This window comes from Mytilus californianus, unplaced genomic scaffold, assembly GCF_021869535.1.
Source record: "Mytilus californianus isolate M0D057914Y unplaced genomic scaffold, xbMytCali1.0.p SCAF_10, whole genome shotgun sequence".
Taxonomy (NCBI): Eukaryota; Metazoa; Mollusca; class Bivalvia; order Mytilida; family Mytilidae; genus Mytilus; species Mytilus californianus.
Window position 1 is genome coordinate 31,338,515 of NW_026262582.1, and position 27,906 is coordinate 31,366,420.

The 27,906-nt window shown below is 33.4% G+C and overlaps 1 protein-coding gene across 1 annotated transcript in view; it reads right to left on the bottom strand.

Moving 5' to 3' along the window:
* Positions 1-360: 360 nt before the first annotated feature.
* LOC127718716 (sodium- and chloride-dependent glycine transporter 1-like) overlaps positions 361-27,906 on the bottom strand; it is a 40,444-nt gene continuing 12,898 nt past the window's right edge. Inside the window, exons 2-15 of the mRNA XM_052224772.1 lie at positions 24,159-24,348; positions 23,226-23,357; positions 22,429-22,638; positions 20,467-20,521; positions 19,545-19,677; positions 18,844-18,978; positions 18,296-18,399; positions 17,182-17,306; positions 16,527-16,639; positions 16,080-16,220; positions 15,099-15,252; positions 13,755-13,870; positions 4,111-4,272; positions 361-3,780 (exon numbers count right to left, since the gene is read on the bottom strand). Of these exons, the coding sequence (XP_052080732.1) occupies positions 3,553-3,780; positions 4,111-4,272; positions 13,755-13,870; positions 15,099-15,252; positions 16,080-16,220; positions 16,527-16,639; positions 17,182-17,306; positions 18,296-18,399; positions 18,844-18,978; positions 19,545-19,677; positions 20,467-20,521; positions 22,429-22,638; positions 23,226-23,357; positions 24,159-24,348 (1,998 nt within the window). The 3' untranslated portion in view covers positions 361-3,552. The remainder of the gene's footprint in view (positions 3,781-4,110; positions 4,273-13,754; positions 13,871-15,098; positions 15,253-16,079; positions 16,221-16,526; positions 16,640-17,181; positions 17,307-18,295; positions 18,400-18,843; positions 18,979-19,544; positions 19,678-20,466; positions 20,522-22,428; positions 22,639-23,225; positions 23,358-24,158; positions 24,349-27,906) is intronic.

Sequence of the window (27,906 nt, forward strand, 5' to 3'; positions counted from 1 at the left end):
ATTTGGTCTCTTGTAGAGAGTTGTCTCATTGGCAATCATACCACATCTTCTTTTTTTATAATTACACTCCTATATGCCTGGCAAGAATTATCATTAGGCTTCCATATAGAAACATATAATACAAACAATAGACTTTGTCAAATGGTAAGAACCATAACATAGACATCTATGGTATTATACGTTTATATATACTCGGTCAGTAAATAATGTGGGGGAGTTTGTTTAGCTGTGCGGCATTTATAAATACGTAGCCACGTTCGTTCAGAATAGGACGTTAAGGTGGATGGGGGGTCTTAATTAAAATCCATAGAATTTTTTGATAATTTGTCAAAATGTAGTTTTTATCATGCTGTTTTTCCAAAATATAATAAAAAGTAAGGGTCACCGGACTTTTTTTCACGCTACAAGTTGTGCTAAATTGTCAGATTTTGTATAGATTATGCATGGAAAATCCAATTGTGTGTGATAAAAAGAAAACTACACCATAGAATTTTAAGATAAAATGTGAGAAGATAGCTCTTATAACATGCTTTCAGAAAAGAAAAAGAAAAAATGGGGTCACCAGACTTGTTTTCTTGCTACATATTAAAATAGGTAAATTCATAACACTTTCTATTATAAAAATTACTTATCTGAGTTATCTCCCCTACTATCTGAGTTATCTCCCCTTATGTAAGCCAAACTTGCTTCCCTGACCTCTTTTTCTAGTGACATTTAATGGAAAAACAAAGGATATGGGGTATACATCCATGACACAAAATCAGTACATGCACAGCAACAAAACACACAAAAAGCAAAGGAACAGCGCTTTTATTGCTGTTCTTCATCTCAAAGTCACAGTGAGGACTTCAACACCGAGCAAAAAAACTCTTACCTCACTGCAAGTTTAAAACGACCCCTAGCACCAGCTTGAGCGGAATTCTTTGTTAAAATAATTTGGATAAACTTCGTAAGATGCAACACCACCTAATCGGGCCCTACATCACTATCAACCCCTTGGCAGAACCTGCAATACATATTTATTGTTATTTTGTTCTGAATATACAAGAAATATTTGCCACTGAACGTTAAGCAAACAATGATTGACCAATCAATCTTTCACCTTGGATAAAAATAAGGAGATGTGGTATGATTGCCAATGAGACAACTATTCACCATAGTTCTAATGACGTGGATGTCACCGTATGGCCTACACTGATAATGAGAAAAACTCTTGCCATGTAGTATGCTATAAAAGGCTCCGACATGAAAAGTGTGAATTTAATTCAATTTACGAAAATCGAATATGACAGTTATACACATTTAAGCATTAATTTTGACAACAACAACAACTAACTTTATTACCAATAATGGACCTACACAACAAACATATATACAGAGGAATAAACAATATTGATTAGTATAGATACATACAATATAAATACACAATTACAATATTTACTATACAGACATTTTGACTATAACAGTGTCACAAGCATACACTATACAATACAATAGTTTTTTTATCCAATAATACAAATCTTTAGCAATATTTTCAGCTGCATATAAGACCTGATTGTCTTCCCTTCTTAGGGGCCTCGGTGCCGAGTGATCAAAGTAGTGCAATCTTTTGTATCACTAGCCTATCAATACTGAGGTTGTGAGTTGGAACCCCGGACGTTGGACTCCAATCTTAATTACTTATATGATTGTCAGATTTCCAGACAAAGATCGCTGTGCTTTTCTCTGGGTACTCCGGCTTCCTCCACCAATAAAACTGGCTTCCACGACATAGCCAATAGTACTGAAATTGGCGTTTAAGGTGGTACCTAACACTACAGGGAGATAACTCTGTAAAAATCAGCTAAACGTTTTAATCACGTTGTATTGTTAAGGAAATATTAAGCTTCTCAATGATCAAAATTAGTGTTTGTCAAACTGCTATATAACCAATGAAATTTTTTTGATAAAGTGGTTGGTTCAAATTTTTTGAAATTTTTATATTTTTGTCAAATGGTCAAAGTAAACATTTTGTCAAAATTTTATGAAAATTAAACGAGCCAAATTAATATTAGTCAAGGTGTTGGGTACCACCTTAATACCAACAAACAAAGAATCAATCAATCTACCCGCTTTTTAAATAAATATACAAATGAGAGATAACTCTTGATACTTCATATTAGAATATAAAAGAATATTAATTATTCTAGTTATTGGCTCTTGATTGGGCCACATGACATTCATATTAACATGACACTATGATTGATAAACAATGTCCGTGATATTCAAGACACGGCTGTATACATCTCATCTAACATTATCTCTATACATTAAATTATGAGCTGCGTGGGATAGTAATCGACCTTCTGCAAATGCATATCTATACATCTGTTTCGGGTTGAAAAAATGTTTATGCAGTCTGTAACTGTTTGAAAATTGAGTTGATATAAGAACCCTACAAAACAGACCAAAATTCCTCTTTTATTTCGTATTTGAATGTTCCAAAATCAATCAAAGTGTTACACATCGTCGTGTGAATCTTATAATGATGCATTTCCTATTTGGTAATATAAAGCTCAATATCATAAATATTGGACTCAGACATAAAAAGTTATACAGGAATCAAATTGACGTACATGAAGAATAACTCTTTTTCGATTGTTTTTATTTAATAGACAAGCAACTTAGATAAATAAAGCATCCCCTTGAGATAGAATATTTCACTACAAACAATGTAGTTTTTTGAATGTATCCATATATTTCCATTGAAGATAGACCATGAACTTTTTAACTTTGCAATATCCCCAATTCTGTACTGCTGGATTTGATAAGAATTGCTCAAGGATTGAGTTCAAACCATGCAAACCATTTAACCATAGGACGACTAAGATAATTTTGTTAACAATTATTTAACAGCAAAAATGCATGAGAAATAGTGGAGATACAACATTATAAAAATATGTTTCTCTGAACTAACTAAATGAATAAGCCATTATAATCCAATTGGGGTGTGGATATAGAACCGTGTAGTTCTGACAAAAACTGGTAGAGTGAAAAAAACCTCGTATTATATAGGGAGATAGGCCATTGCACTTGGATCTCAAATATATAGCTATTTTCATTTTTATCAGAAGGGGATAAATAACACTATAAGATTCACACGACGACATATACATGTAAACGTGCACTAGAATATAGTCGATTTCTATCCGAAAAGCTCATTTATTAATGATATATTTCACTACAGATATATACCGAAAACATATGATTTATAATTGTTTACCTCTGCGTTTAAAATATAGCCCTATCATCGGTGTTTGCTGGACAACTAATAATAAAATGTAAGTCATCTTCAACAAGATTTAGAATACATGTTTTTACAATGACTCTAAAGATCTTTCCCTTTATGTAGTCTTATACATGTCTCTTACTTTTTTGAGATCATGAGCGATGATTTTAATTTTACACGGCACAATATCTGAGGTTTGAAGATGTAAAAAGACTCTCAAGACTTGTTATAATCTTGAACACGATACTTGTAAATATGAAGCAAATACGATATGTTGATCAGAACTATAGATCTTGAACTTTATCTGGAGATTGTTCATGTGTTATTTCGTCTAGCGTATATAGAAATGGAGCTGATTTGGATCTAAGTGATCGTTTAGGCGTAACAACGTTTGGTTGACTAAAACGTCGAAGGTCTATTCGACTCCGTGATTTCTTAAATGGATGTATAAAGAAGGACCAGTCTTTTTTCGCCATCTGTGATGGTCCCCAAGTAGTTCGTGGTCTGCAGCCCTGTAAAAATGCAAAACATTTGTAACTTCGAAAAAATAAAGAAAATATAATACCTATAATACATAATAACAAAATAAATAACAATTAAAGTACTTCAAAGAAAAATCTGTATTTTTTTTAATTATTTCTGCAGACAAAGAAGATATCGGAAACGAAAATATCCTATTCTTTATCAACAAAGAAGCGATCGGAAACGAACATACCCTATTCTTTATAGGAAATAATGTCTTATGCAATAAAAGATATGAGTCTTAACTTTTATATATCTATACAGCGTTTAAACTGACTTATTTTTGCTGACGTTATACAGGTAGTACTGTACGTACTTACCCGTGAAATGTCCTTTGTTATAAAATAATACATCCACCAGCCAGGAATGAACAACACAGAAAACAGAACAGTAAGCCAACCTAAAGCATTGGCCCAGTTAGGATAAACATAGGATCCTAACTTTATTGGCTCATACTGGAGTGCTTTAAGTATCACGACAAGCTGAAATAGAGGAAGAGAATCACTTTGTAAGCAGATGCAGATATTCTTTGTCTTCTGTTTTAGTGTTTTGGGGTTGCTGTCACATAAACTTATTTATCACATGCATGTACATATGTTGGAGAAATAATTACTACTTATAAGTTCTATAATTTGTGGCTGATGTTACAGTGTATTGAATTTTTCATAAAGATATGTTTAACACGTGATACACTGCTTGTATTAGATGTAAGCTTCTCGTATCTGAGGTGCGTTAGCCCCAAAGATATGAAACCATTACATCTGATTTACAAAGAAAATGCAATTAGTTTTGATAAAACAAGAACAGTGTCACTATCTCAAAGTTTCCAGATGCAGTAACACTTTCAGAAGATGTTTTGTAGTTATGTACTTGGAATGAAATCTTAATTGCGTCTTTTTTTCTGTCTTCAAATTGATACCTTATCACTGCTTTTGTTTGGCAATATGATTTTCTGTGCTATCTTGCCTTTTTCTGGTTTAATTGCCAAAATCTGAACTTTTTGCTGGTAAATAGTGTTAAAAAAACATATTAAATCTTCCCTCAAGTACTAGCAACGAAAAGTACAACTGATCGCAAATAATGAACTTTAAATGGTATTTTAAAACATTTTGTGTATAATGCAGAAAAAGAACATATTTTTTTTCTTTGCTCCAATATATATTTAATAGATATACCTACACGTATATTTTACATTAAGTTTGGTATTGCTATCACCTTTTTGAAGATTTATCTAATAGATGGTTATAATATAAAAATAATAACATGTGGTATGATTGCCAATGAGACAACTCTCTACCAGAGACCAAATGACATAGCGGTTAACAGCTATAGGTCACCGTACGGTATTCGACAATGAGCAAAACCCATTTATTAATTCAGTATTTCAGAATATAATGCATTTAGAAGTATCACGCGTTTGAAAACTTATCTAGATGGTTAAGTATTTATGAACTCGCCGTCTCAGAATCTAATGCAATCTGGGTGATATTTTCAAATGCGTACACCAAAGTATTGTGATTGATTAAAAAACGTCAAAAAGAATGTAAATTGAACCAATATTAATAACGTGGCGTTATTTTCATTTTGGGTACATTAATGAAACCAACCACAGTCCATCACATTCTAAATGCAGAGATATCGTGTCTGTCCATCACTACCGTAAAGGAATTGTATAACAGTGGGTGATATTTTCAAATGCGTACACCAAAGTATTGTGATTGATTAAAAAACGTCAAAAAGAATGTAAATTGAACCAATATTAATAACGTGGCGTTATTTTCATTTTGGGTACATTAATGAAACCAACCACAGTCCATCACATTCTAAATGCAGAGATATCGTGTCTGTCCATCACTACCATAAAAGAATTGTATAACAGGCGGTTGTTCAAATCATTAATATGAAAACTAGCAAATCAAGTAGAGTTATGACTTTAGTAATACAAATGGTGTTAATGAATTTAAAAAACAATACGTCAGTTAAGGCAATATATATCCCTTCAAAACAAAACCAAATTGCTGATTGTCTTTCTCGTTCTCAGTGGGGGATGTTCATAAGCCTAGCTCCAGAAGCAGACCAGTGGCCAACCAAATTCCAACACAGATCTGGAACATTTAAGTCAGGTGGCGGATTATATTGTCAATCAAGGTATGTCCAAAAATACACAAAAATCATACAATTTGGCTCTGTCAAAACTTTGTAATTTTAGATCATCTTACAAATTGAAACAGCATTGGCCAGTGCCAGTCAATGATTTACTAAATGTTATAGTTTTTTTGTCAGAACAAGGTCTTTCTGGGGGTACCATATCATCTTATATATCAGGAGTTTCATATCATCATAAAATACAAGGCATACATGATACTGCAAAATTCTTTATAATTGGCATTAGAAGGAATAAAAAGAATTCAAGGAGGGAAACGTAATGACATTAGATCACCAATTACAGTGCAATTGTTATCAGATATGATAAGTTGTTTAGATAAAGTATGTAAGAATAAATATGAAGCTGCTTTATTTTCAGCAGTTTTTTCAGTTGCCTTCTTTGGTTTGCTAAGGGTAGGGGAAATCACTACTTCAAAAACTAAGTCTGTTGTAAATGGCTCCAACTTAACAATTGCTGATATTTTAGTTAAGAAAAAAGTCCTAGAGCTAAGAGTAAGGTGGTCAAAAACTGACCAAAAGGGAAAGTCCGTTACTTTATTGATACCTTGGAACAGAAAAAAAACTACTGTCCGATACGACTCATTAACGAATACTGAAAGGTACGACCTACCTGTAACAATAACGATAATGTTATAATGGTATGCCTTTAACTAGATACCAATTCAGTAGTATACTGGAAAAGGCTTTACATTTTCTTCATATCAGTTAAGGTCAATTTAGGTCAGATAGTTTTAGAATTGGGGGAGCCACTGAACTGGTCAGGCAGGGGGTCTCAGAGGAGGTAATTAAGAAATTAGGCAGATGGAAATCGCATGCTTATTCTCGCTACATGTATATTAGGTTGCAATTTTTCTAGTTACAAAAGGCTAACAAGCTACAAGTTTTCACAGGTCCCAAGATTTAATGGATTTTTGGAAGTTCCCTTGTTCATTTGGCCAATGTAGAGGCAAAGAAATATGGTAGGACCAACCTTGGACTGGAGTCCAAAGGAGTCTCAGTATACTGGATTGGACAACCTGGTTTACAGTATAAAGATTTGGACTCCCTACTGGATTCAAAAAGAAAATTGTTACCTTCTCCTAATTTTATTATTATTCACTGTGGAGCTAATGATTTGACAGATTTAGAATTGACAGAAAGGGTTTTATTGAAAATGTAAAATGTTCTATCCTACGTTACCAGGCTTTATTCAAAAATGTTATCATAATTTGGTCTTCAATGCTACAGCGCAGATACTGGCATTTTGCATCCTTAAATGCGGGTCCAATAATCGAACAGAAGAGAAAAAAGTGAATTCAGTGGTCAAAAACTTTGTAATAGAAAATGGGGGAAAAGCTATTTTACATGAGAATATTAGGGCAAGTGAAGTGTCTTTATACTTTAAACAGAACAGATGGAACTCATTTATCACAAACTGGAAATCAGGTTTTATTAAATAATATACAGGGGGGGGGGGGGGGTGTTGAGTCTTTTCTACGCACAACAAAATCAAGTTTTCCAATGCTTCAATAATGAAAATGTTGTGAAGGTGAGAACCCAAGTCAGATTTGGTAGCTGACTTAGGCTCTCATGTGGCGGTCCAGGGAGACTGGTAGTGATTAGGGGATTATTTCACTCGGCCCTTGCTCTGGGCCTGACAAGTTCTACAATTTGCAGGTTTGGAAAATGTGGTAAGTGGTAACGGTGGGGTCTACAGATGGGTAACTCTGAGACCTCCTCCACCTCATCTTATAGAGGGGAGGACTACACCTGTCAACAGGTGGGGCACTAATAACTGGAGCATTGGTAATACGAGTGTTTTCCCCTGTCACTCCCCATGGTAGGTGGTGGTGTAACCGTGTTTAACTACCAGGGGTTTTAATGACACTATATATGTCAACATAGGTCAGCTGATAGCCATTGTGTATAGGTAATCGGTAGTCACCCTGGCGCCTCAACAAAATATTATAGAATACTCTGTAGCCAAAGTAATGCCACAAAGTAAAAATGTATATTCTAGTCATGAAAATGTAAATACAAGTTGGTGTAATAACATGTATGTTTAATTAGAATGATTGTTTTTTGTATAAGTGGTAAAGGTTATAAATGAAAAACAGAGGATGGAACCTCTACACAAATGAGTATAAAATACAGAAAGTATGTAGTATTTTAATCTTGGAATTTGTGAATTACAATAAACAACAGACAAAGAAAGACAACTCTATAACAATTTTTAATCACTTTGTGATTAAAGGAAGGACTTCAACATAGTTAAGAAAATACAACAACAACTCTTGATCGTTGTTCTTTATCTCATTGTTATTCGTTCAGTATTATTTTAGGGTCTTCTTCTATGAGTATTGCAATTAATGCAGAAAAAGAACATAATTTTTTTCTTTGCTCCAATATATATTTAATAGATATACCTACACGTATATTTTACATTAAGTTTGGTATTGCTATCACCTTTTTGAAGATTTATCTAATAGATGGTTATAATATAAAAATAATAACATTTGGTATGATTGCCAATGAGACAACTCTCAACCAGAGACCAAATGACATAGCGGTTAACAGCTAGAAATAGAGGAAGAGAATCACTTTGTAAGCAGATGCAGATATTCTTTGTCTTCTGTTTTAGTGTTTTGGGGTTGCTGTCACATAAACTTATTTATCACATGCATGTACATATGTTAGAGAAATAATTACTACTTATTAGTTCTATAATTTGTGGCTGATGTTACAGTGTATTGAATTTTTCATAAGGATATGTTTAACACGTGATACACTGCTTGTATTAGATGTAAGCTTCTCGTATCTGAGGTGCGTTAGCCCCAAAGATATGAAACCATTACATCTGATTTACAAAGAAAATGCAATTAGTTTTGATAAAACAAGAACAGTGTCACTATCTCAAAGTTTCCAGATGCAGTAACACTTTCAGAAGATGTTTTGTAGTTATGTACTTGGAATGAAATCTTAATTGCGTCTATTTTTCTGTCTTCAAATTGATACCTTATCACTGCTTTTGTTTGGCAATATGAATTTCTGTGCTATCTTGCCTTTTTCTGGTTTAATTGCCAAAATCTGAACTTTTTGCTGATAAATAGTGTTAGAAAAACATATTAAATCTTCCCTCAAGTACTAGCAACGAAAAGTACAACTGATCGCAAATAATGAACTTTAAATGGTATTTTAAAATATTTTGTATATAATGCTGAAAAAGAACATATTTTTTTTCTTTGCTCCAATATATATTTAATAGATATACCTACACGTATATTTTACATTAAGTTTGGTATTGCTATCACCTTTTTGAAGATTTATCTAATAGATGGTTATAATATAAAAATAATAACATGTGGTATGATTGCCAATGAGACAAGTCTCCACAAGAGACCAAATGACATAGCGGTTAACAGCTATAGGTCACCGTACGGTCTTCGACAATGAGCAAAACCCATTTATTAATTCAGTATTTCAGAATATAATGCATTTAGAAGTATCACGCGTTTTAAAACTTACCTAGATGGTTAAGTATTTATGAACTCGCCGTTTCAGAATCTAATGCATTCTGGGTGATATTTTCAAATGCGTACACCAAAGTATTTTGATTGATTAAAAAACGTCAAAAAGAATGTAAATTGAACCAATATTAATAACGTGGCGTTATTTTCATTTTGGGTACATTAATGAAACCAACCACAGTCCATCACATTCTAAATGCAGAGATATCGTGTCTGTCCATCACTACCGTAAAGGAATTGTATAACAGGCGGTTGTTCAAATCATTAATATGAAAACTAGCAAATCAAGTAGAGTTATGACTTTAGTAATACAAATGGTTTTAATGAATTTAAAAAACAATACGTCAGTTAAGGCAACTTATATCCCTTCAAAACAAAACCAAATTGCTGATTGTCTTTCTCGTTCTCAGTGGGGGAAGTTCATAAGCCTAGCTCCAGCAGCAGTCCATGGCCAACCAAAATTCCAACACAGAAATAGAATATTTAAGTCAGGTGGCGGATTATATTGTCAATCAAGGTGTGTCCTAAAATACACAAAAATCATACAATTTGGCTCTGTCAAAACTTTGTAATTTTAAATCATCTTACAAATTGAAACAGCATTGGGCAGTGCCAGTCAATGATTTGCTAAATTTTATAGTTTTTTTGTCAGTACAAGGTCTTTCTGGGGGTACCATATCATCTTATATATCAGGAGTTTCATATCATCATAAAATACGAGGCATACATGATACTGCAAAATTCTTTATAATTGGCAAGGCATTAGAAGGAATAAAAAGAATTCAAGGAGGGAAACGTAATGACATTAGAGCACCAATTACAGTGCAATTGTTATCAGATATGATAAGTTATTTAGATAAAGTATGTAAGAATAAATATGAAGCTGCTTAACTTTCAGCAGTTTTTTCAGTTGCCTTCTTTGGTTTGCTAAGGGTAGGGGAATTCACTACTTCAAAAACTAAGTCTGTTGTAAATGGCTCCAACTTAACAATTGCTGTTATTTCAGTTAAGAAAAAAGTCCTAGAGCTAAGAGTAAGGTGGTCAAAAACTGACCAAAAGGGAAAGTCCGTTACTTTATTGATACCTGGGAACCGAAAAAACTACTGTCCGATACGACTCATTAACGAATACTGAAAGGTACGACCTACCTGTAACATTAACGATAATGTTATAATGGTATGCCTTTAACTAGATACCAATTCAGCAGTATACTGGAAAAGGCTTTACATTTTCTTTATATCAGTAAAGGTCATTCTAGGTCAGATAGTTTTAGAATTGGGGGAGCCACTGAACTGGTCAGGCAGGGGGTCTCAGAGGAGGTAATTAAGAAATTAGGCAGATGGAAATCGCATGCTTATTCTCGCTACATGTATATTAGGTTGCAATTTTTCTAGTTACAAAAGGCTAACAAGCTACAAGTTTTCACAGGTCCCAAGATTTAATGGATTGTTGGAAGTTCCCTTGTTCATTTGGCCAATGTAGAGGCAAAGAAATATGGTAGGACCAACCTTGGACTGGAGTCCAAAGGAGTCTCAGCATACTGGATTGGTCAACCTGGTTTACAGTATAAAGATTTGGACTCCCTACTGGATTCAAAAAGAAAATTTTTACCTTCTCCTATTTTATTATTATTCACTGTGGAGCTAATGATTTGACAGATTTAGAATTGACAGAAAGGGTTTTATTTGAAAATGTAAAATGTTCTATCCTACGTTACCAGGCTTTATTCAAAAATGTTATTATAATATGGTCTTCAATGCTACAGCGCAGATACTGGCATTTTGCATCCTTAAATGCGGGTCCAATAATCGAACAGAAGAAAAAAAGAGTGAATTCAGTGGTCAAAAACTTTGTAATAGAAAATGGGGGAAAAGCTATTTTACATGAGAATATTAGGGCAAGTGAAGTGTCTTTATACTTTATACAGAACAGATGGAACTCATTTATCACAAACTGGAAATCAGGTTTTATTAAATAATAAAGAGGGGGGGGGGGGGGGGTGTTGAGTCTTTTCTACGCACAACAAAATCAACTTTTCGAATGCTTCAATAATGAAAATGTTGTGGAGGTGAGAACCCAAGTCAGATTTGGTAGCTGACTTAGGCTCTCATATGGCGGTCCAGGGAGACTGGTAGTGATTAGGGGATTATTTCACTCGGCCCTTGCTCTGGGCCTGACAAGTTCTACAATTTGCAGGTTTGGAAAATGTGGTAAGTGGTAACGGTGGGGTCTACAGATGGGTAACTCTGGGACCTCCTCCACCTCATCTTATAGAGGGGAGGACTACAGCTGCCAACAGGTGGGGCACTAATAACTGGAGCGTGGTAATACGAGTGTTTTCCCCCGTTCACTACCCATGGTAGGTGGTGGTGTAACCGTGTTTAACTACCAGGGGTTTTTATGACACTATGTCAACATAGGTCAGCTGATAGCCATTGTGTATAGGTAATCGGTAGTCACCCTGGCGCCTCAACAAAATATTATAGAATACTCTGTAGCCAAAGTAATGCCACAAAGTAAAAATGTATATTCTAGTCATGAAAATGTAAATACAAGTTGGTGTAAAAAAATTTATGTTTAATTAGAATGATTGTTTTTTGTATAAATGGTAAAGGTTATAAATGAAAAACAGAGGATGGAACCTCTACACAAATGAGTATAAAATACAGAAAGTATGTAGTATTTTAATCTTGGTATTTCTGAATTACAATAAACAACAGACAAAGAAAGACAACTCTATAACAATTTTTAATCGCTTTGTGATTAAAGGAAGGACTTCAACATAGTTAAGAAAATACAACAACAACTCTTGATCGTTGTTCTTCATCTCATTGTTATTCGTTCAGTATTATTGTAGGGTCTTCTTCTTTGAGTATTGCAATTAATGCAGAAAAAGAACATATTTTTTTTCTTTGCTCCAATATATATTTAATAGATATACCTACACGTATATTTTACATTAAGTTTGGTATTGCTATCACCTTTTTGAAGATTTATCTAATAGATGGTTATAGTATAAAAAATAATAACATGTGGTATGATTGCTAATGAGACAATTCCCTACCAGAGACCAAATGACATGGAGATTAACAGATATATAGGTCACCGTACGGTCTTCAACAGTGAGCAAGACCCATTTATTAATTATTAATGCATTTAGAAGTATCACGCGTTTGAAAACTAACCTAGATGGTTAAGAATTTATGAACTCGCCGTTTCAGAATATAATGCATTCTGGGTGATATTTTCAAAAGCGTACAACAAAGTATTGTGATTGATTGAAAAACGTCAAAAAAATGTAAATTGAACCAATATTAATTACGTGGCGTTATTTTCATTTTGGGTACATTAATGAAATCAACCACAGTCCATCACATTCTAAATGCAGAGATATCATGTCTGTCTATCACTACCGTAGAGGAATTGTATATCAAAGTACAATAAGTTTCTTATCGAGCTACAAAATGAAAACTAGATGACATGTTTTTTTCTGGTCAAAGGAAGACAACGCGACGAGTCTCTCTCACTACCAATGACTTACAGGTTGTCACATGCGATTATTATATATTATGTAATTTAATGTTGCTTTGCTTCCTAAGAGTTCACTAAAATGCGTAAACTTTTTTTGTCGGAAATCTTATTCAGTATTTTGCTAAATTCAAAGTCCAGTAGAATTTAATCGAAATATTTACATATTTCATTGCCTCGTCATTTCGAAGACCTCGTAATTCAGAACTTGTGTCCTTTCTATGAGGGTGTGGATGGGGATGTACAGAATACAGAATATTATAATGGGTAAAATATATATATATATATAATGAATAGAGAAAAATGGACACAAAAAAATAAAGAATAGAGAATAATGAGGTACAAAATATAAAGAATAGAAAAAAAAAAATGGGCAACAAGTATAAAGAATAGAGAAAAATGGCCTAATAAAATAATTCATTGTCAGGTTTCGTGTTTTGACTGATCTATCTAACGATACTGTCTGCACACGTAGTAAACCATGTACGAACAATAAAATTACCAACCACGCTATAGATTCTCAAACGGCGAATTGATAAAATAATAGTATATGTCGCACTGCTACATCTAATATAGTTACTATATATAAATATTAGAAGATGTGGTATGATTGCCAATGAGACAACTCTCCACAAGAGACCAAATGACAAAGAAATTAACAACTATAGGTCATCGTTCGGCCTTCAACAATGAGTAAAACCCATACCGTCATATATGTATGATGTAGTACATTTAACTTGAGATGACAGTTACGATAAACCTACCAATAGTATTATAGGTGCTACAACACACCACATGACTCCAAAGAAATAAAACGTCACAGTAGTAAATATAGTTCTACCAAGCATCATCTCTATGTCAGTCTTGAAATGTAGAAAACCTGAAATGTAAAACGTGGATAGGGCAATTATTGCAAGGTACAGTGGCGGAATCAGGGGCCGTAGAGGGCAAACGCTCCTCTCTTTGATTGGAAAATAATAATTTTTCAAACATAAAATTGTCCAAATTTGTCACGCCTCGCTCGTATATATTCAGTTTTGTTGCATTATGCCTTTTTTCAAAAATCCTAGATCCACCCCTGCCGTATATGTCAATAAAAAATCACTTTGAATTAAATATACTAATTGTACATACAAAAAGCATAAGACGCTGCGTAATGTAGCTTCCAAAGTTCAATCTAATAGTATAGAATTGAACAAGAAGCAATATATTTTGCTGATATTTTTTCCTACAAATGCTAATGTCAAATATTTAACATATTTTGCAATTTTAGCTATTACAACTCTCAAACATTTTACCAACTCTCAAATATTTTACCATAACAGATAAGCTTACACTATTCTTCTCGTATTTTTATGATAGTATGATACTAAATCCCAAACGGGAGGGATTGTGCTTGATTTTCATATGACGAAGACATAATTTTTCAATCAGTTCAATTGAGGTCTGGAGCTCGCATGTCAGTAACTCCTAGTTGTCCTTTGTTAATTTATGTTATCATTGTCATTTTGCTTAGTTTCTTCTTTTACGTATTCTAACATCGGACTCGGACTTCTTTTACACTGAGTTTTACTGTGCTTATTGCTGTGTGTTTGTTTATTCTACATTGGCTAGAGGTATAGGGGAAGGGTTGAGATCTCACAAAACATGTTTAACCCGCCGGGATTTTGCACAAATCCCATGTCAGGAACCTCTGGCCATTGTTAGTCTTGTGTGTTTTTTTTTCAATTTCGGTTCATTTATATGATTTGGAATTTAGTTTGACGTCCATATTCTATAAACAAGTGCACTTTTTTGTTTAGTGACCAGCTGAAGTCCGCCTCCGGTTGCGGGATTTTCTCGCCATGTTGAAGACCCTTTGGTGGCCTTGGACTGTTTTCTCATCTTTGGTCGGGTTGTAGTCTCTTTGACACATTCCCCGTTTCCATTCTCATTTTTATTAGACATCAAAGTAGTCGATTTGAATCGAGAAGTCTATCTCGAAGTATCGTCCTGAACATGCATGAAATATTTGCCACTGGACGTTAAGCGACTAACAATCAATCAATCTATCTCGAAGTTTAGTTTTACAAAATTCTAGCGAAGGTAATAACTTGTTTTCGCCTTACCTCTAAGAAAGCGCATGGGATATTTTTCAGTGTCAGAGGTTGAAAAACTAAATCCATATACATATATTACTACTATTATTTCTACTACTCCAACAATGAGCAAAGGGAAACCTCCAACATAGTTATCTAGAAGGTTAAGCATATACAGTCCACCCTGTAAATTAAATAAAACAGATTTCACGTATTATCTATTACCATTTTAATTTTCCTGTTACTGTTTTACTACTGTAAAATTCTTAAAAATTTCTCAAAAAAAAAAACAAGAAAAAACAAGCGTACAAATCAATGAAAGAAATCTAAAAGTATTCCATTTTCAATTTGAAAATCCTTTTTTTGAAGTGCAAAATCATACGACAAGATATTGGTTTATAAGATGAAATAAAATAGGATCATAATATTGTTATAGTATAAACTGTTCTTCCTGTTCTTTTCAATATAATTTAGAATACTTTTTTTCAGCAAGGTTTACATGTATATTCATGTGTTACTTTCCTGACGAGGCCTTTGGCAATGTTTGATTGGTGAATGTATGAGCAGTCCTTCACAATCATACCTCATCTTCATACTTTTTATAGTATTTTGTACTTATTAATAAGGTATATATAAGAGTGAAAAATATAACATGCATATTCAGGACGATGACATATTTCAATGTACTCGACTATCACGCAGGTTAGGTCTTTTTCACGTGTTAACCTATAGCTATACATGGTATCAGTCCCAAAAAGGACATGGCCAATTTTAGTCTGTTGTGTTATCTTACCGACGATCGACCCTTCGAAGTGGTCACGCTACCACGAAAACACCGAGATGATTGGCTTTTAAAAAAAATGATGAACCATTTCTATTACCACACAAAGACTCAATAAAAGTTATGTACTTCATTTGAATAGCCACATATACATTATACAAGCTTTAACATCTGAGCACGTGGAAGGCATTCGAGTATTCTTTTTTTTTGCCAATGAGATAAAATACTACCTTGGTAACCATTGGAAGACCAAGTACAAAGAAGAAGAAACAAACAAATAGACGGAAGAAATATAATCGCCTTTTATCTTTCTTCATGAAGTCTTCAAATTGATCGTATATCCCAGTTATAACTGTTTCTGTCATGGAAAACTGAAAATATAGAATAAGATAAGAAAAGAACTTTAAAAATAGGTTGCGATAAGTAATACTTTTCAAATCTCTGGTGGATTTGGTAACACTATAAAATTATTATTCAGAAAATGGCTAGTTTCAGCTAGTTTTATACAGAAATTTACGCAAAAATACTCGACAGACACAAAATATTGACACCAGCAATCGATACAATTTGTAATAAATTCAAATATTTGACAATACATATATTTTAGATAAAGAAGCTTTTTTAAGATTGACAAAAATGTAAAATTGTCAGTTAAATAAAAATATCACTATACGTACAATTGAACTGAATCCTAGAATCATCATCATTAGAAAAAAGAGAACAGCCCAAACAGGGGACACAGGCATCTGTGCTAATGCCTCAGGATATACTATGAAGGCAAGTCCTGGACCTGATAGAAAAGTTTATTTATAAATTCGTATAATATAATGCAAAACGATGAAATATGATGTATGTCTTTATGTTGTGAACGCGTGTATTACGTATTTGAAAACGTTATTCACATATTTAGATTGATTGGAATATTCAATGACTTGTTTGTTTAAATGCACGAGTAGTCTTTTAATTCTATATCTGTACAGTATCAAATAACAATACCCCCCAGCAGCTACTTTGTCCACAGTAGTGTTTTAATTCTATATATGTACAGTATCAAATAACAATACCCCCAGCAGCTACTTTATCCACAGTAGTGTTTTAATTCTATATCTGTACAGTATCAAATAACAATACCCCCAGCAGCTACTTTATCCACAGTAGTGTTTTAATTCTATATCTGTACAGTATCAAATAACAATACCCCCAGCAGCTACTTTATCCACAGTAGTGTTTTAATTCTATATCTGTACAGTATCAAATAACAATACCCCCAGCAGCTACTTTATCCACAGTAGTGTTTTAATTCTATATCTGTACAGTATCAAATAACAATACCCCCAGCAGCTACTTTGTCCACAGTAGTGGTTTTCTTATGCGCCATAAATCCAAGTATAGAAAATGTAACGAATCCAGCATAAAAACTGGTCAGGCAGTTAATGAGAGGAATCATCAACGCATCCCTGAAATAAATAGAATTAGAAAATAATCAAACAATTTGTTCATCTCTTGTTAATTGCTACACCTAAATGTGATTATCAAATGTATTTTTGTTTTTCTTTGACATTCATTAGTATTTTGTGGACTTGTTCGTCTCTCATCGCTTTTGTTTTTGCCATGTCGTTGTTAGTTTTTCTTCGACATATGGGTTTTTTAATGTCCACTTGGTATCTGCAACCTCTTATTTAGATACACAGGTTTAATATTTAAACGTAACATTAAGGCTTTACAAAGTCGGAAACACTGCAACATGTACATGTAAGAGTTAATAATACAAAGACAAGTATACAATAGAAATCCCTCCTATTTTTTACGAATTGAAAAAAAAAGATATTATTACGTTGCATCTATTCTACGAAGCTTGATTTGTAACACTTACACGGATATTTTATACAAATTTTAACTAGATATCATTGTTCACCAACAAAGTGGAACACAAGTAATGTTTATCAACATCGTGGAATACAAATGGTTTACCAACATAGTGGAACACATATGGCTGACCATTATCAGAACAAATATGGCTTACCAACATCGTGGAACACATATAGTTTTCCAACATAGTGGAACACATATAGTTTATTAACAAAGTGGAACACGTATGGCTGACCAAAACCAGAACACATATAGTTAATCAACATAGTGGAACACATAATGGTTGACCAACATCAGAATACGTATGGCTGACCATTATCAGAACAAATATGGCTTACCAACATCGTGGAACACATATAGTTTACCAACATCGTGAAACATATATATTTTACCAACATAGTGGAACACATATGGTTTACCAACATAAGGGAACACATATGGTTTACCAATATAGGGGAACACACATGGCTTACCAACATTGTGGAACACATATGAATTACCAACATAGAACATATATAGCGTACCAACATTGTGGAATACATATGGCTTACCAATATAGTGGAACACATGTACTTGCCTCAGGCAATTATTCCTGAATTCGTTGTAACTGGACATAGCTATCAGACCCCCAACACAAGTACCAAGAGAGTAGAATATTTGTACAGCTGCATCACTCCAAACCTTCAATCAGAATGATGCAAACTCAAGAACAACAAATATGTATTATTATTTGAAAACTTATTATAGAACTGCTGCTTAATGTTGTTTTCCAACATTAAGTAGCAAAGTTTAGATTGCATATGTACGCTCTATTATCATGGGCATGCAGTTGTTTGTACAAGACCATAGAATGGAATTAGTATCGCTAATCTTATCAAAGCTGTCAAATATTCGGGATGATCGTATCAGCTTATTTGAAATATCTGTTGACTAGTGTGCAATACGATGCTTCAATGTTTAAAACAAACAAACTGATCTTCTTGGTCGTACAATGTAAGTGACAATAATTTGAATCTCAACATCGCACAACATAAAATTTAACATTGAATTCAAAGAAATATAAATGTACATGTAATTGCAGCTTTTTCATGGAATGATCTCAGAGATTGTCAATGGCGTACTCACCTCAGCCTTTTTTAGTTTCTCAAAATATGGAGTCAGATAAAACTTGATTCCCTCCATATGCCCTTCCAATGTACAACCGCGGATAAGTAGTGCTGTTAGAAGGAAGTAAGGGAAAATGGCGGTAAAATAAACAACCTGAAAAAAAGTGATGCTTGACACCTTTTTATAGCAGCTATAACATAATACGAGATAACAAGAGAAACGAATCATATTAAGTTTAAACTGAAATTTATTTTAAAATATGATAAATAGGTTAAAAATCTTAATTGGTCTAATGAAAAACATTCATTTGCAAAGATATTCCATACAATTTAGAAAATCTTACCAATTAAGAAACTTTTCAGTGAGAAAATGACGTATTATTAAACGAAGGGTCAAATTTATTTTACGGAAAATGATATAAAAAAAGGGTTAACAAAAAAGAAGAATCGAGAATTCAAATATCTAAGAAGGAATTTAAATTTTAAATTAGACAGTGTTTTTGTAACAGTTTCAAGTTTTAAGTGCAAAATTAATTTCCTTTTTGACATTTTTGGAGAGAAAAAAAATTTTTTTTCAAATCAATCTATTGCGAATAGATTTCGCGTTTGTTTGCTTAAAATCAAGAGCTTTGATGAGAAAACAACACTCTGTAACCATTAGACCAATTGGGCAGCGGAGATAATTTTATACTACGACGTACCTATTCAAATGTTCCATACCTTGCCTAGTGATTTGATTCCTTTAGATAAAACTAAGAATGTCAGAAGCCAGACAAACAGGTTACATAACGAAAGATCCCATTTAAGATTCTGCATATCTTCTATACCACTTGAAAGTTGTAGAACTTCGTTACTGGAAAAATAAAAAAAGTAATAGAGGCGAAAGATACCAACAAGGGATTATCAAACTCATAAGTCGAAAACAAACTCACAATGCCAAGGTAAAAAAAAGAAAAAACGGCCAGAAGACAAACAACAGTATGCAAATCACAACATAGAAAACAAAGAGTGAGCAAAACGAACCCCACCAAAAACCAGGGGGAGCTCAGGTGCTCAGGAAGGATAAGCAGATACTCCTCTACATGTTGCACCCGTAAATAAATAAGGTATATTTCATTCAGTAAAGGTACAGCATATCAATCCTATAAATAATGTTCATGTACTTGACTTAAGTTTGAAACTTCGTCTGTGTATTTCGCGTTTTTGTTGTTGGTTAATCTTGTTTTTTGTCATTTGTAAAATTTTGATTGCAAATTCTCTGTTTTACTTATTTCAAATATTTTTACATCAGGCCGGATGGTTTATTTCGTTCGTAAACCTGTCCATTGTTGACCTTTAGAAGCCTTGTAATATTTTGTGTCGTTAGGTTGTTGTCTCATTGACATTTTTAGTGAAAGTAAAAAAACTTAATCAGTTATACCTATTCAATTAAATTGAAACAAAAACCAAATAATTTGTAGTTCACTTCATTATCATTATATGCAATAATGTTCAATAAATTCATTTTAATCAGTTTGTGATATGTATACAGTTAACGCATGTTCATAAAAGGGTAAATTCTTTTTCCTTAATATCGTATGTCTTCTTACTTGAAAACACTAGATGTTAAGCAGCAATCAATCCATCAATCGATCAATCATACCTGAAATACTCGTCACTTGCTGCCACTGTTGCATTTTCTTCATATGTAAAATTTACTAAAATAAAACGAGTAGTTAAACATTTAAACTCGTTTATTGTTTGCATAGTTTTTTCTTGGTTTGTGCCGTTACACCACTGTCCGAGGTTAGAAGAGGGTTGGCGCCTTCAAACTAGTTTAACCCTGCCACATTCTAAATGTGCTTGTCCAACGCCAGGAGCATGTGGATCAGTAGTTGTCGTTGGTTCATATCTGTCATGTTTTTTTTTTGTACATGTTTTGTTATAAATTAGGCCGTTAGTTTTCTCAATTGAATTGTTTCATAGTTGTCATGTCGGGGCCTTTTATAGCCGATTATACGGTATGGATTTTTCTCATTGTTGAAGGCCGTACGGTTGCCTATAATTGCTTACAACCACTTCATTTGAACTTTGGTGGATAGTTGTCTCACTGGCAATCATACCATATCTCCCTATTTTTATAAAAATAAATGATTTAAGAAAGAAAAATGTCACTTGGTAAGGTGGTAAGAGTTCCATATGACACCCTAACTTACTAAACGAACATCATAACATCTAACATGTTTAGTTTATTCCGTTGTGGTGCCAAAAGAACTTAATTTTTAAAATAAACTCTTTTAGCTGTATTTGTTTGGTTTTTTTTTCAGAAATTTGATCTATCCCTTCACTACCGCTTTAACTTACGACATGATATATTTTGTATAAATTGCCTGAGAAAAGATGTAAAATGTGTAATCTTCTAAAGTTATCACAAAGGCATTCCTAGTATGGTGTTTGTGTCATTTTTGGTATTATTATGAGTAGGTTGTTATTCAAAGGAGTAGGTCCGGTAAGGGCCGATTTTGGCCTCAAAATTCAGGTTCATCTGATTAAAGATTTTGGACACTTTTTAAACACTTAAGTGTCTACTTCAGTCGATTCAATTAGTTTATGTGAAAGATTTGAACTGATTTAGTCATTAAAGACGCTCAAATGCAAGCTTAAATATGAAAAATCTATCAAATATGCCATAATATGTCACTTTTCAGATGGTTTTTGTCAAAAATGAAAGTGGCCGCATCTGTGTTCATTCTCAACCTTTATATAAGTTATGTATTATCATCAAATACAACTTACATTTAAATATTAAGAATGATAACAAATGCGGCCACTTCCATTTCAGACGGAAACCGTCTAAAAATTAACCAAAATGCTAAAATTTCGAAGATTTCAGTAATTTAACATGACTTAATGATGCTAGTACCCGATACATGAGCATTGTATTGTCAAAAACAGCCCATATTTATGTGACAGAAGTATTCTTTTTTCCAATTTAAAATAGCTAAAAATTTACATTTTAACAATTTTGTAAAACTGCTATACTTTGGGGCCAAAAGGGGTCTTACTGGGCCTACTCCTTTTGATACTAACATTTTTTAAATATTTGATTTCCAGTATCACAGATAGCGAGAAATCCTATTTATAAACGGACATTAGTGTAATTAAGGGAATTCGTGTCCTGTTGGATTGAAAGTGAATTTAGTGTTAAAATTGCGTTAAAATAGAGAAAAAATAAAATGAATCAGCGAAAATTAGAGATAATAAACACATATATCTAAGAAAATTAGCAAATCATCAAAGACTCAAACGAGTACCCTTCATCGAAAATTGTACTGAAAATTGACGAAGTTTCATCATTTGATAAATTGGAATGTATACAAATTAATATTATCTCGCAATGAAGTTTTTGCACGTCAGCCAATCAAACGTTGCTGCTTTTGGTGTACCGTTAATCGCGACTGATTATTATTTTTAAAAAGGAATGTTTGCAGTGTAAATTATTTTTGTAATAAATGGTATTACTAACGTGTTATCATATCTGGTTTGGGCGAGCGTTTCTAATAAACCAAACCATAAAAATAATTGTGCATTCTATTAAAAAATTACCACAATTGCAGCTACTTACAACATTCCAATCTTGTGCCGTTCCAAGGATCTTGAAGTGAATCGTTCTGAGTGCCGTCTCGACAGTTACATGTACTCCATGCTTCATCGCAGTACTTCCATGGAACTTCCGGTTGCATCGACGCAAAGAAGAAATAAGTGCAGTATGCAATGATAACAGCGTAGTATATGGACACAAGGCTGGAGATTGCCAACATGGTTACACCAAGACCTAAAGTAGAAATGTATGGCAATGACATCGTACGTTCAGAAGGCAGTTATATACAGCGTACATGCTTTTTCTGTAGACTGAGAAAATTGTTTTAAGAATCGGACCACTTGTATATATAACTGTCTGAAGACATGTTAGAATTACAAATATTTGCGATTAAAGTTCGAAGGTCTCTGAATTAGTCCCACCAAAGGAAGAAAAAGAACACAAAATACGATTCAGAAAGTGTGGAAGCCGGTTAGAATTACAGTGAAAACAAATTATGTCGTCATAGGTTGTCGTTATTTCGACGTAGCATAGATATGTTGTAATAACGACATACAATTGTTTTCTTGTGACCCTAACAGGTTTTCGTAAAAAAGAAAAAACGACACTTGAAAACAAAACGAAATAAACCATCACGCATGCGTCATCTGTAACGTGAATAAGAGATAATACTTCATCCTTACTATTACTATATGATCCGACTATCAATTAGTATCTAAGAATGTAGATTTATGGATGATAAAGGTTAAAATGGAAAAAAAATGATGGAGTAAAATACAATTATACAATATAAAGATATCATCTAAAACATTTAACTTTACCTTTGAACCAAGGGTTTATCCGCCATACTTTAATAGGTCCAAGACTACAGAATTGTCCCAAGCATAGCTCAAGGTAAAATAAAGGTATACCAATCATAACTAGGCAAATGAAATATGGAATGAGGAAAGCTCCTGAAATAGAAACAAGAAAAGATGGAACAATGTTGAAACAATAGATTTCAAAGGAAATTACATTGTGATATAACCACTGAAGACACACGTTTTTATTGGTTTTCGATTCACACAGTGGTGAGTTTTCCTTCGTTGGGATAGCTCAGAGAATACTGTCCTGCTATCTAAATACAGCGAATACCAAAAGTCAGTTAAAGAAACAAACATAGGTATACGTCAAGCCAATCATAGTACATAATCTATTTGATAGAGAATATTCCAGATTGTGCAAAACAAGACGAAATCATCAAAGTACATAAGTTCAGAATAGAAAATTTGCAAAATCAAAGCAAAAGACTGCAACTCTAATTCGCCGTTTCAGAATCTAATGTATTCTGGGTAATATTTTGAAAATCGTACATTAAAACGTGGTGATTGGTTTAAACCGTTCTAAACAATGGAAATTCAACCAATGACGTAACATTATTTTCATTTTGGTGAACGAACAATGATATTACCCATAGTCCTTTTGGTGAACGAACAATGATATTACCCATAGTCCTTTTGGTGAACGAACAATGATATTACCCATAGTCCTTTTGGTGAACGAACAATGAGATTACCCATAGTCAGATATATTGATTTTAAGGAAGTCCTAACTGGTGTCCGTAGTATAACCACAAAGACATATCTGCAGCATAATAAAAGAAAAGAATCATAATTATCTTCTTCAAAAATGCAAATGTATCTCCAGATAAGTTTATGTAAAACTTTCGAGCAAATTTGTTTATCAATGAAACTGTTTTACGATGCACACTTTACCTCCACCATTTCTAAAGCAGAGATAAGGAAATCTCCATACATTGCCGAGACCGACAGCAAACCCGACACAGGTCAATATAAATTCTAACTGACTTCCCCAGTTCGCTCTCTTGTCGACATCGTCTGCTTCTTCTACCAGATGTTCTTTTTCTTTTACTTCACCATTTTCGTTTTCTACTGCAAGTGTCACCTATAAACGAATACAATTATATGTACATGTACATACATACAAAGATTGATAGAAGATACAAAGGGGATAAACAAATGGTCATTACACTAAATCGGTCATTTCAATATTTTAATGTAATTTTATATTTACGAATGATGTCCTTGTACACATGCTAAAAAAATCAAATAAATCGTAAAAAAATTATATAATTATTTTTTTTTGGCGACCAACGAGGGGGTGAACGCCCTCTAGGCCACCTGGATCCGCCAATGGACCCAGTTTCTTACAGATCACATGAACACGTAAAAGGTTTTAAGAACTTGCCTGTTTGATCTTTTTCATAAAAACAAAACTGATGCAGTTTCTTGCCGAGACCAATGTTTACGATAGTACGGCATTTATTAACTTATTCACTACAATATCATACTTAGTGTGATAATACGTATATTTGTGATGTCATACTTAAGAATATACTACTGTTGGAAGAAGTTGGAATTGAAAGTGCGTACACAATGCATTTGTAAATAAAGGCGAAAAAGTGAATGCCATGTTTCAATTAGATGTTTTTACTAACATAAAAAATTGTGACTTGCTGAACCATGTGCAAGATTTTAACCTTATATTAATCAATTATAAGCAAAGCCTTTTGACATGAAAAATAACATCCTTTGTCAAATTGTCACTTAAATCGGAAAAATAATTATACTTAAAGGCAAATGTAATTTAAAAAATGCAGTTTTGGTGTGAATGTCTTCTTTTTGCGAACATACATTCGGATTTCCGCGTATGATTATTGGAATAAAAAAATAAAAACAACACTTTATAAATTTCATGCGTACCTTTACCTTCATCAGGAATGCCCAAAGCCGACTATTAGAAAACAGTTGAAGAGCCTATATGACAAAAAAAAAGGACCTAAAAATGATACCAAAATTCATCTAAGGTCAGCTTTGTCTGATGGAGTTGAAACCTTAGTTTTTCCATAATTTCTAAATTTTTAAAACGAACAGTTTAAGAAAGATCTGTTATAGATCATGGCAGTAAATATAGACGTAGTCTAATTAATAGGTGCAAGATACCGACACATGTTCCTAATGCTATCCATCTTACTGGACAGTGGTGAAGGCCTGTAGTAAGATACGGACACATGCTCCGCATGCTATCCCATCTTACTGACCAATGGTCAAAGCCAGGAAAAAGTTTAAACGTCTATGAACGAAAGTCTTATTTAGGTATTAGAAAATACAATTAAAATCATACATAATTATGCAACACCAAGTAAAAATATGAAAAACATAATTCATAAAATGTAGTCATTTGGTCCAAAAGTTGAATAAAGCACATTATCTGATGAAAGTGAAAATAATCCACCTGATGAATGGGATCCTTTAATCTGATATACGAGGGGATGGATTGGGGGAGGGGGTCTTTAATTATTTCTTTCTTTTTTTACCCATTCTTCTCTAATGTTTATATTTTGCACCCTATTATTTTCTCTATTCTTTATATCTTGCACCCTATTAATTTTCTCTTTAATTTTTTCAATACTCATATTGTTTACCCTTTATTCTCTATTCTGTAAACCCCGAACCCCGATCCAGACACTCGCATAAGCCAATGACGTTATTTCACATCCAGACCGAAAAACAGAGTTAATGTTTAGCTAAGTACAACCCACCGTAGATTGTCACAATAGTGATGTCATTACTGTCAATCTTATCATATATCTGGACGAAGATGAAACAGATTATACTTTGTAGCTGCAGCATAGATAATTGTCGTACAAACTAGAAAGTGACGTACCATGAAATGGGGTATATTGTACGTTAAGAATAGAAAAACTTAGTACTAGTATGTATGTGTGCCTTATGTCGCAAATCTGCACTGATAAAAATAAACCCTTAGGTTTATCATTTCAACATGTTCGACTGTAAGTCATTCGTGCACCCCTATACATCTTGTATTAAAAAGATGTAGATGTTTTTTACTAACATAAAAAAATTGTGACTTGCTAAACCATGTGTAAGATTTTAACCTCATAATTATCAATTACAAAGAAGGCATTTTTTACATTAAAATAAAACATGCTTTGTTACTTAAAGCGTCTTAAATGCGTGTTTTTTTATTAGTTGTTATTGGCTTTGAATTAGCTGTCAGTAACTGCGAGTATTCTCAGATCTGCACTTAGTGTCTTTTTGTTGTGGGGATGTATCTAAGTATCCTGTCACGTCCACTTTGTGTTTTTGTTACTTGTTTTTGTGCTTTGTATCGATCTGATGAGTTAAGCCCTTTTCAACTGATTTTTATAGTTTGTTCTTATGTTTTACTGTTGCACCACTGTCCTAGGTTAAGGGGAGGGTTGGGCGCCGCTAACATGTTTAACCACGTCACATTCTGTATGTGCCTGTCCCAAGTTAGGAGCTTGTAATTCAGTGGTTGTCGTTTGTTGCTGTATATCATATTTGTTTTTTGTTCTTTATTTTGTACATAAATCAGGCCGTTAGTTTTCTCGTTTGAATTATTTTACGTCATTTCGGGTCCTTCTATAGCTGACTATGCGGTATGCGTTTTACTCATTGTTGAAGGCCGTACGGTGACCTATAGTTGTTAATTTCTGTGTCATTTGGTCTCTTGTGGAGAGTTGTCTCATTGGCAATCAAACCACATCTTCTTTTTTTTATATACCATAATACTTTAAACCGTTATTTACACCTATCACTTCACATGAAAAATAACAAAAGGAACTTTCATGAAAAACGTTAATATTTATTGTAATTCGATTTTTACCGGAAAACACCATGTATACACGAACCTGTATCATTTGATCATGTGTATTCCTATCAGAGTTGGTTAGCTTTTTATGATCGATTGGCATGACTATCAGTAGAAGGTGTTGGAAATAACCGAAATGAAAATGTTCGTCGTTATTTTACCAATGTGTACCATTTCACCGGAACTGACACTTTATAATTAGCTGCTTTAACCAACGGGCATGATACCAGTTGTCGCCTGACATACCCTTGTCTTGTTTGTGTATTGTAATTTTAAGTCTAATTAATTGTTTCGGCATCTTATTCTTGTTGTCTACTACCGTATCAAGGTCATATGAATACAAAACAGGTAATGTGGATCCATTTATTGTTATGGAAACCAATTTTTGTGGAATGAGGAAACATGTATTTTCATGGATATTTGGTTTCGTGGTTTTCCAAAGTCAGCACACGCACAAGCCTTTTAAACATTTTTTTTTCATTGAAACCTTTAAAATTCGTTGTTTACATACACCCACGAAATCCGCGAAAATTGGCACCCCATGAATAATAATGAATCCACCGTATTACACCTACCCTTTCAGAGTAACTGATATCACTCCAGGTTTGATGGCCAAAAGTCTTATAGTATTTTTTAAAGTTTTTTCTTTTTTTCTTTATACAGTGTTATTTTTTTATTATCATTAAACATTTACAGTTTGTTTGTGGCAATATAAATTTAAACAAACAATACACCTTATCGCTATTTATCCGCTATTACTGGACATCACAAAAGTTCCCGTAAAATTTTGACGTCATAATAGAAAAT